Source organism: Hypomesus transpacificus, chromosome 13 (assembly GCF_021917145.1).
Source record: "Hypomesus transpacificus isolate Combined female chromosome 13, fHypTra1, whole genome shotgun sequence".
In the NCBI taxonomy this organism is placed as follows: Eukaryota; Metazoa; Chordata; class Actinopteri; order Osmeriformes; family Osmeridae; genus Hypomesus; species Hypomesus transpacificus.
The window spans coordinates 7,971,161-7,981,535 of NC_061072.1; the positions used below are offsets into that span (position 1 = coordinate 7,971,161).

The 10,375-nt window shown below is 41.5% G+C and overlaps 1 protein-coding gene across 1 annotated transcript; it reads right to left on the reverse strand.

The window, feature by feature from the left end:
* Positions 1-2,390: 2,390 nt before the first annotated feature.
* On the reverse strand, positions 2,391-9,649 carry LOC124475261 (annexin A4-like). Its single transcript, XM_047031725.1, has 15 exons — positions 9,474-9,649; positions 7,864-8,266; positions 7,678-7,715; positions 7,408-7,545; positions 7,224-7,311; positions 6,455-6,549; positions 6,173-6,286; positions 5,867-5,957; positions 5,700-5,779; positions 4,984-5,040; positions 4,455-4,548; positions 3,939-4,034; positions 3,743-3,801; positions 3,520-3,642; positions 2,391-3,405 (listed from the first exon to the last, which is right to left on the reverse strand). The coding sequence occupies exons 2-15, from the start codon at positions 8,255-8,257 to the stop codon at positions 3,346-3,348; spliced, it is 1,527 nt and encodes a 508-aa protein (XP_046887681.1). The 5' UTR covers positions 8,258-8,266; positions 9,474-9,649; the 3' UTR covers positions 2,391-3,345.
* Between the last annotated feature and the right edge of the window lie 726 nt (positions 9,650-10,375).

Consider the following 10,375-nt stretch of genomic DNA (forward strand, 5'->3'; position numbering starts at 1 on the left):
ATTTTAATACGATGGCCATGTAAGGTAAAAGTGGGTGGGATCTCCTTCTCAAACGCACCTGGCTTTCCGATTGATTGAAACTTTTATTCCATCACGATGTTGGCCTGAAACACAGTAGAGATACAAAACAAAACGGCTACAAATGTTACAACACATATTATTGTTCTACTTACCAACGATGCATAAAGCAACCCAAGACTGTTGTTTATAAATGTTTATCGCGTTGCGTAAGGCCTAAAACATTAAACGTTACATTACTCAAAATATGCTTCGTTCATCGTTTGATCAAAAGATTACAATGATCGCATGCACGAAACAGTTTCTCATCTGGGTTGTTCTCAGACACATCTGCATGCCTTCTTCTGCTCTAGATAATCCCTCACGTAAGAAGCAGGATACTCTGGAGGCTGAAATCCCATCTGCCAAACTTGAAGTTCGGTAACGAACCTGACCGAAAGAATGAATATGTAAGATTCGAGAAAAGGAGGTAGCTTTTGAACGTTTTCAGATACTCCAATATCAGCAATATTTATAGACAGCATTAGACTGTTCGAGATAGATTGCTGTCAAATGTCTAAACTACCCATTCATAAAAACAATTGCTCAATGTCTATATTGTGGTAAAGAATGTGACCTCAGCACCTACAACATGTATGCATGCTTTTCAGGACTGTTAAGCTTAATTCTGCACACAGTGTGCCCATACATTGCCCTACTTGAGTTTTAAACAGCTTTAACAATTCAACTGATTATATAACCACTTCGTTTTCCACTTTCTAGCAGTAAAAATCCATATGACTCTGAGCCAAATCTTACTGGAATGCTCTGTAATTATGCAAATGCCAAAACAGTGTAACGTACCCACTTATGAATGGAAATTCGATTCTCACCAGTCTTGTCAGTGAGTTAATTGCGTCATGAAAAACTGTTTCAGACAGACTGAATCACACTCACAGGCAATGCTATGTGTTCATTCTTAAGCATTGTGTATTTTCTAAATTTGCTTCAGATGCCATACCGATGACACACAGAAACAATTGCATGTGCAAAGCAACACTCAAATGCCTTCTGTCAAATCAGAATGAACCTCTAAAGGTATGTCTCCAAAACATAATCCCTCATGGCTTTTAAATGTTAAACCAAATGTATGATTGTGTGTATTCTGCACAGTTACTGTAAATCTGATAACGTTCAATCTGATATCTCATTATGTGTGATTCATTTAATCCTCACTTTATAATTTGCTTAAATGCATTCATGAAGTTTAAAGAGGGATTACACCCATGGCAACCAAATGTCAGTTGGGCACTCGTTCTATGTCAGCTGGCAGGGAAAATTCCACTTTAATCAAGCTCTATGACTAGATCACACTGGCAGGATATATTACTGTCCATTAGTAGCGTATCAATGCGATAGATTCACTTCCAACTTGCAAAACATTATAGAAGTCCTCTCCCTTCACACCTCAGGTTCAATATTGTTCATCCCTGCCTCTTTCTTTCAGCCCAAATCTGCTGGGAGGCAACCTGTCAGCCAATCCATGAAGACAGTTGTGATCTGTTAAGAGAGGGGCGGGGCCCTGGTGGAGGAGGGAGCTAGCAGTGGCCTGTCTGACCCTGACAGTCTCGTCTCACAGCAGCTCTGATGACGCAACAAGACACTATTGATCAGCATGTCAGCATGTGCACATGCGATCGACAGCTCCCAACTGGAGAACACAGTGACCCCTTGGTGTATGTGTTTGTGTGTCGGGGGGGGGGGGGGGGGGGGAGAGGGGGGGGGGGGGGGGGGTCTATCCTAGAATACATATTGCTTTCACTTAGTCTGTTTATTATTAACCAATCGAGTGTCTTAAAGTGCACAATTTAAAGGTATCAAAATTATTAAAAAGTGATGTTCTTACTGTTGAGTGACAAAATAGAGATCCTTATTTGATATTCCATGTTCCTTGTTTTTTGCCCCCAAACATCAGTTATAGAGGCTGTGTTAAAGGGAACATACACCATACCATTTGTTCAAATAAATTAAGCTAAAAAGTTGATTACCACATTCGTCCCATTCTTTAATCCAAATCACAACACATAGCGAAGGGGAAACGACAGATGGGATATTGCTGGTGAATAAATGTGTCTCCTCCGTGGAAAACTATTTTTAGCTTCTCCCTCTGCAGGGCCATTTTACCGCTGTGTGGCAATGAACTGTGAAAAACTTTAACATTTTCCCTTTTCAGATAAGAGACCAAAACGCACGCACAGAGGAATCACTTATGTAAGGGATACTGTTCCATCTTTCAACTGAAGGTGAGGTGTCTGAAGAACTGTGTGGTTGACTTCCTGACTGAATTAATAATCCAGGCCAAACTTGCAATGAAACAGCCTTTGAAATGCAAATAGCCCTTATGTTTTATTTTAGTAGCTAAATTACAGTTTATACTGAAGCACATGAACACTGTTCACACAAAAGATCTGTTAGTCATACATTATATTTTTATTGGCACAAGTGACAACTTTATAAGCCTTGTATGTTGCGAATAGTATATGGCCACCCCTTTGGCCACCTAATAACCAGCATAATGAACTGCAATGTAGTATTAGTACAAAGACACACTGTAGTACATCTACACCTTTAAAGATGGTTTAATAAACATGGTTAGATCTAATCCTTAAGTGAACTAAAGTGCCCTCTACTGGCAAGAAACTGTACACCAGTAACAGAAATACAAAACAATTTTGATAATGACAAGCACCTTTTTTGTCGGGCACAATGCTTCCACAACTATCACCTTCTGGAAATCATAAAAATTGTAAATTAACAATTTGAGAAAGTAATTTAACAGCAATAACATTGAAAGAGACACGAGCCATATGCTTTTGGTTTTCAGCAATTTGAAAAAGGCAACAGTGAAAGAATATTAGAGAAAACCATCATCCTAAGAGATTAATTTGCATAGTCAGCAAGATATGTTTAACTGATACATGTACTTCAAAAGACATATTTAGTATTTTCAAATGGTAAACTATATAATCTCAACTATTATAATTAACTAATTAAGTTTTCAGTCATATAAAATGATTTGTCTTGAAATACGATTAAACATACTACACACAAAACAGAAGAAGACCACAGTAACATAGACCTGACTAAATACAGCTTAAACCAGGTTAAATTAAAGTCATGTTCTCCTTCAGCAAAGGTCACGGGGTGTGCGTGTGTGTGCTGTTGGCATCTTAAAATGCAGCATTTGCAAGAGACAATGAGTGGCTAAAATAACTACATGCATAACAGGCAAATATAAGGTCCTGGCACATTCTTCTAATCATGAGGACTACCAGTACAGTGTCCCTTCTAGTCACTTCCACCGCACAGCTTCAACAGCATCTTCTTGTAATCACCAGAGGTGTCACCCTATCACACAGGAGATCAGAACACAGGAGATCAGAACACAGGAGATCAGAACACAGGAGATCAGAACACAGGAGATCAGACCAACAGTCCTTTTGACATGGTTCCGGTACTTACAGAGATGTGAGTGTACAGCGACTTGCCGTAGGTCTGCACATACACCTGTCTGATGTCCAGCATGTCCACTTCAGAGCGAGACACCATGATCCGGATCAGGGTCGTGTCCATGGTCCCAGCACCCTGGGAGCAAATACCGGATTAAACCAGTTCGACCAGTACTCTACAGAATAGGCTTCTTTACATTGTCATCACAGAAGCACATACAGGAGGTGAGCTATACCTGCATGGCCTTGTGGAGTCTCTCTGCAAAGTAGGCAGGGGTGTTCCTGATGCACTTTACTGGGGAACAAGAGACAAAGCATATCATTCATCTTCAATCTATACTACTATGAACTAACTTTGGTGACTGCATCGATACTAGTAACTATATTTTCTTTATATTGACAGTTTGGCGACAGTTTATGCCATGGACTCACCAACAGCAACCATCCCAGATTCCACATTTCCAGACATCTCCCTGCAGATGCTCTTCTCAATGTCTCGTCCACACATCTGCTGGTACTCATGGAACACTTTAAGGGATGAGAGGCATAGCAAGGATGTTTAGGATCACGTAAGTAAGGTGTCAGAAGCCTGAGCGGTTAGGGAACCGGGCTAGTAATCTGAAGGTTGCCAGATCGATTCCCGGCCGTGCAAAATGACGTTGTGTCCTTTGGCAAGGCACTTCACCCTACTTGCCTCGGGGGGAATGTCCCTGCACTTACTGTAAGTCGCTCTGGATAAGAGTGTCTGCTAAATGACTAAATGTAAATTATCGTATATATCCCGACTAATACCTTAGGTCAGATCTCATTCAGCCGGTTCATAACTCATTCAAAAACAACGCTTGGATTCGTGAGACGTGAGTGAACAGTAAGTGTGGAGCAGTGAGGCGAAGCCACAAGGAAACTCGGCCTGAGGAAGTGAACACAGTGATGTTTGGGTTAGCCCACCTGCTCTCAGGTGAGGCTTGCTGCGGGCACACAGGATGGCGTTGAACTGGGACTCATCTGTGCCCACTTTGTTTTCTCCAGCAGCATACAGTTTCTAGGAAACAAAATAAAAAGTACATGAACGCCATGCAGCACTGCATCCTGCCACTGAGGAGGATGATAAGAACCTGAATCAGAATAGGTTTTTGTTGCCTTGTAAGTTCACACAAATACAGAATTTATTGGGGCAGGAAGGTGCATACAAATAACATATACGGATGTTATTTTAATTTTATTTTTTAAGTAAAAAAGGCAGAATGTACAAATAAAAATAAAAGTCTAATACTAGAGAGCTAGACAATATCTAGACATAGAATATCTAGCCAGACAATATCCTATAAGACAGAGGACTGGTGCACTAACTGATAGAGAAACAGTTTCCATCTCTGCATCTTGATAATGGATAATGTTCATGAGAACACAACCTTATAGATAGTAGACTGCTTAATACTCTGACAAAGATTCAAGTAGTATTTTTAAGTGTCGTTACCTGAGCATCCTGTTTTGCCATGGCAACGTCCACTGTTTCCCTTTCGTCACGGTTTCCCTATTTACAAGAAGGGAAATATTGAAACAGACATTTGACAGAGACAAAAAGCGTGCTATGTTTCACATTTGAGCCATTGCAACATGAAGTGATATGGCTTCTGCGGTTAACATCCTGCCACTATTTAAAGGAGACTGCCTGTTGTGCTGTGGTGCTATACATTTCTCACAACAGCACAAGGAAATTCAAATATGTTTCCAACAAGCAAAGCTAAATAGTCACCTGGATATAAGGTAGAAAAAGTAATTCAAGAGATGAATTTGTGCCTGATTGTCTTTAGTTTCTTTCAAAAATTCAAATTTGTCTCAAAACAAAAATAGGAAGGAAATATCCATCCCGAATGGGTGTTTCATTCTTCTTTGTGGCATGGTTTTGAGTTCACGTGGACCATGTGACCAAACTGGCAAATGGGGTCAGATGGCTTAGCGGTTAAGGAGTTGGGCTATTAATCAGAAGGTTGCCGGTTCAATTCCCGGGCGTGCAAAATGATGTTGTGTCCTTGGGCGAGGCACTTCACCCTACTTGCCTCGGGGAGAATATCCCTGTACTTACTGTAAGTCGCTCTGGATCAGCGCGTCTGCTAAATGACTAAATATAAATGTAATGTCAATGGATCCTGTGTTCAATACGTGGTTAGAGGGAGTTTGAACAAGTGTTACCTGACAGAGTGAGATGAGGAGTCTCCGGAAGTGTCCTGAGGTGTCGTTGCTGATGGCATCTTCCAGTGTTTTCCCGTATTCTAAAACACAGCATTTGAGTTCAGGTCAGTTCATGAGTCACATGATATATCCCCTTTTTCCCTTGACTCAAACACGTAGACACGTACCGGTCTTATAAATCTGATTGATCTCCTTGATCTCAGCATTGCTGCGTGACGTCAGGATCTCGATCAGGCATGCTTCATCAGTGCCAGCCCCCTATGACAGAACAACAATCTGTTATAGACGTCTGAATTACTGAAAGATATTCACAGGAAAAACGATTCCTATCTGGAGAAGCTGCAGTATTTTCAGTTAGAACATTTAGGTGTTTTGACCTTTATTTCAATTTTTAATCCAAGATGAGACACAGATGTGATGAGCCACAATACAATACTTTGAGGGGCGTAGATGACATCAGAAGATCCTCTAACCTTAATGGCCTCTCGGAGTTCAGAAGCTGCGAAACTGCCGGGAGTCTTCATCATCGCCAGAACCAGTTCTTCAAAGTGTCCCGTGAGCTCAGACTTCAAATCGTGGAATAAATCCTTGAAAAAGCATGAGACGAAGGGGAAATATTATTAAATAAATCTTTGTAGAAACAAAAACATTCAATGAAATATCATTGAAGGTGTCATTTGTCATTTACATTCCTCAGCAGCAGCAAATGATGAACGAAGCAAACAAACAAACAACTGTATTGTACTGGGTCTCACCTTCCCATAAGTGGTTTTGTAGGCAGCTACCATTGGCACTCTTTGCTTACAGGTACGGTTTCCGAGAAGTTCAATTATGGCTCCTTCATCAGTTCCTGTTTGTAGGGACCAGTTTATAAGTACCGTATTTTCCAGTCTATAAGTCACACTTTTTTTCACAGTTTGGTTGGTCCTGCGACTTACAGTCAGGTGCGACTTATATATCAAAATATATGTAATTTAACATGTTTTTAAATGTTAATTCATACTGACTGACATGAACCAAGGAGTTCAACGGATTCAGTGATGTGGAATGAGATCGGGAGCTTGGTGAACTAGTTTACCGGTAACTTGCTTGTTGGACTCGCTAGCTTGTTATGTTAACTTAGCCTATTCAGCCTCCCAGGTATGTTCTTAATGCTATTTTGTAGCTGAATAACTGTTAATGAGTAACGTTAACATACCGGACACTTATTCAGCCTGTTGTTCTGTTTGCTATTTTGTAGTTGGATGACTTTTCTTTCCAGATTAAATGTCTGTACTTGCTCTTGGATTTAGTGAAATACATTTTGAAATAAATGAGATTTATAATCCAGTGCGACATATATATATTTTTTCTCTTTATGACGCATTTTTTGACCAATGCAATCTATACTCCAGAGCGACTTATAGTCCGGAAAATACGGTAATAGTATGTCTACTAAGCACAAGTGTAAGGCTAAATGTGCTAAATGTGCTACAAAGCCGGAATAACCATTTAATAAAAAATCCTACAAAAACCCATACTGACCAAATCCCTTCATGGCCTTTCGAAGGACCTCCACATCCCTCAGTGGATCAGCCCCTGGGAAGTCCTTCAGAGAGCCCCTGTATCCTCTCTGATCAGGACAGTGACACCACAAACACATTGATTAACAAATGATCGGGAAAAACATTGCAATGACTAATAAGCACACGACTTGAAATAGTCTCACGTTTATGGCAGGTCCCTGAGGAGTTGGGGCCCCTCCACCGTACCCCGGCATGGATGGGTTGGGGACGCCTGGTTGGGTTGGCATAGGTTGGCCTGGAGCAGGGCCCCCCGGGTATCCTTGAGGCATATTTTGCCCTGGCTGGGTGTAATAACAGATATTAATGATAATGACAGGCAGGAATTGTAAAAAAAAGCTTTTATCGGAGCCTGTTGCTATGTTGTCAGTACATAATGGCCAGTGTATCAATCATTTATAATAATTACAACATACCACTCCATATCCTGCAGGGGCTCCCCCCCAACCACCTCCTAGAGAAAGAACACAATCCTCCAATTAAAGCCCTTTCATTGAAAAAAACGTTGAATAGCCTTGTCTCAACTCCCTTCGATGAACCTAGTTGACAGCATAAATAAAACAAGTGCGTTGCAGAGTCTCTACAACCCGTGTCAGCCTTACCTGCTGGGGGCATGGAAGGGTAGCCTCCTGCCTGAGGGGGGAATCCTCCAGCTGGGGCAGGGTAGCCCCCTCCTGCTGGAGGATAACCCCCTGCTCCAGCAGGGTAGCCTCCAGCTTGTGGTGGATAGCCTCCAGCTTGGGGTGGGTATCCGCCGGCTTGTGGTGGGTAGCCACCGGCTTGAGGGGGATATGCCCCTGGTTGAGGTGGGTAGCCACCGGCTTGAGGGGGATATGCCCCTGGTTGAGGTGGGTAGCCACCAGCTTGAGGGGGATATGCCCCTGGTTGAGCTGGGTAGCCACCGGCTTGAGGGGGATATGCCCCTGATTGAGCTGGGTAGCCACCAGCTTGAGGGGGGTAGCCACCAGACTGAGAAGGGTATCCAGGATAGCTCATCTTCAGGTCCTTGAGGAAGTAAGCACAGTAAGGTAATATGCTGGCTCAACCGTGGACAAGAGACACGGTCTATCATACCTCAGTCTGGATGAACACAGAAATATTGAGAGATTAAGTGCTAAAACTGTAGTTGACAGCATTTGCAGTGTTCCCAAGTGTTCAGCAAAGTATGATTTAATTAGAGTTGATTTAATTAATAATACTTAGCCTACTATACGTGTCAGGTTTCATTTTTGCGATAATTTTCAACAAACAATTATTGGCATTAAGATAAGGATGTCTTCAGATCAACTGATGACCACCTCGCACTATGAATCTACTGTAAACTATCCTCACAAATCTGACTTCTGAACAGGCCAGGCCTGATAGTGAGAGTCGTGTGTAAACGGGGCATCGCATTTCCCTTTCTACCAGTTCCCCCACTTGCGAATGATGTTGGTGCAAATGATTTGCATTGTAGGCTAGGCTAGCCTACTCTTCAACACTTTCAGAGACAAAAAAAAAACTTCTGGTAAGCGATATTAAAACCTAAATCACCCCAACTTCAGAACAAAAAGCACGTATTACTTTGTAACTAGACGTCGCCCCAGATTGTTAAATAAAGTCAGATGATCATGCAAGCACACTGTCAAAACTTCACGGCCCTCGCAGCACTGTGACATCAATCGCATCCGCTTCACAGTTTACTGGGATGGGCCTATGTCATGTAGCCTAAATACAACCTATTATCTGAATTTGGAAGTTCGAAATATAACATTCAACCAATCAGGATATTGGCCTATGTTTTTTCCGTGGTAATCGTTCTTCGAGACCTGATTACGTAATAGCAAATTCACTAGCATACATCGCAGTGTAATTACGAAGTGTCTCATTCAAGACGCCTAGCTTCGAGACTAAATAGCAGTACGAGTTCAACCACAGTTGTGTAGAGTATTATACATTATGCAGACTACAGGCTACAGAATGATGCTCAAAATGTGAAAACACCCCATGAAAGTTAAACTGGCTAAGCTTCAGCTCTAAAATGGTATCTTGTCGCAGAGTAGATGGGCCAAGCAGTGATTAGGTTTAGGTTTTGTTCCCTCAAACCGGAGCAGTAAATAAAGCAAATTAGAAGGCTCGCACAACGCTACACGTTTTACGCTTGATTACATGGACATTTGCAATGTTGTTGCGATCTTAACATTTTAAACGTTGGCTAAAATGTGTTTCTTACTGTGTTTTCAACGTCCGATGATCTTCCACTGGAGATTCAGGAAGAGGAATGCTTCTAAAGCGGGGTTAGTTGTGGGTGGGTCTTATCATTGTTTCCAGTCTTGTAATCTTTGCTCCAATTGAGTCAAGAGGCGTGAACGTAAACAGGAATGCTCTCTATGAAAGGTTAGGCTACTTGATGATCTGTCAGTCTCTGTTGCAATACTGTCAAAGTTAATAATCTCCCAATTATTTTAAAAGAATTGAGGAACAGTAGACCATCTCCGTTCTTGAAACAAGTACCCATTCACCCAGTGTTGGCCTACTCATAGAAAGGCACAGTGTTTAGTATGCATTACATAGGCCACTTGGTGTAGTGTTTCAGTTAGGTGACAATGGCCACACCCGTGCTGTTCTATATACATTCATTGCATAAGTGAGTACGTGATCACATGTCAGCGGTAGGCTGACGTACTTTACTCCCATAGCCATGATATCTTCAGAAAAAAACATTAGCCTACGTTTGTTGATGTAAGTAGATCAGTCAACCAGTGTCACTGGTTTAATGCTTTCTAGAAATGAGAAGCAAAAATAATCTGACTCTAGGCGGGGTGTTAAACAGGTCCAACTGCTTTCAACATGTTAAATTGGCCAACACAATATGAATTATTGAAGGTTCATTATTCCATACCATCACCTTTGCCAATGGATAAAATAAAGCCTGAATTGACACTGAGTTAGGCTAACTTTTAAGATGACTTCATCTGTAGGCTATAATTTATCCCACACAACAATCATTCATTTTTGACTATCACTAGATGGCAGCATTTCTACGAACTGAAGTTGTATAGGCTATGAGTGTCGTTTATACATGCAGGAAAGTTTGAGTTATGTGTGTCATTCTATCAATGTGTTCGAACACCA

Coding starts and splice junctions, on each gene's coding strand:
- LOC124475261 (XM_047031725.1), bottom strand. CDS start 8,257: ATGAGCTATCCTGGATACCCTTCTCAGTCTGGTGGCTACCCCCCTCAA. Junction 7,716..7,863: donor CCCTTCCATGCCCCCAGCAG/GTAAGGCTGACA, acceptor TTCTTTCTCTAG/GAGGTGGTTGGGGGGGAGCC. Junction 3,643..3,742: donor GACTCCACAAGGCCATGCAG/GTATAGCTCACC, acceptor ATTTGCTCCCAG/GGTGCTGGGACCATGGACAC.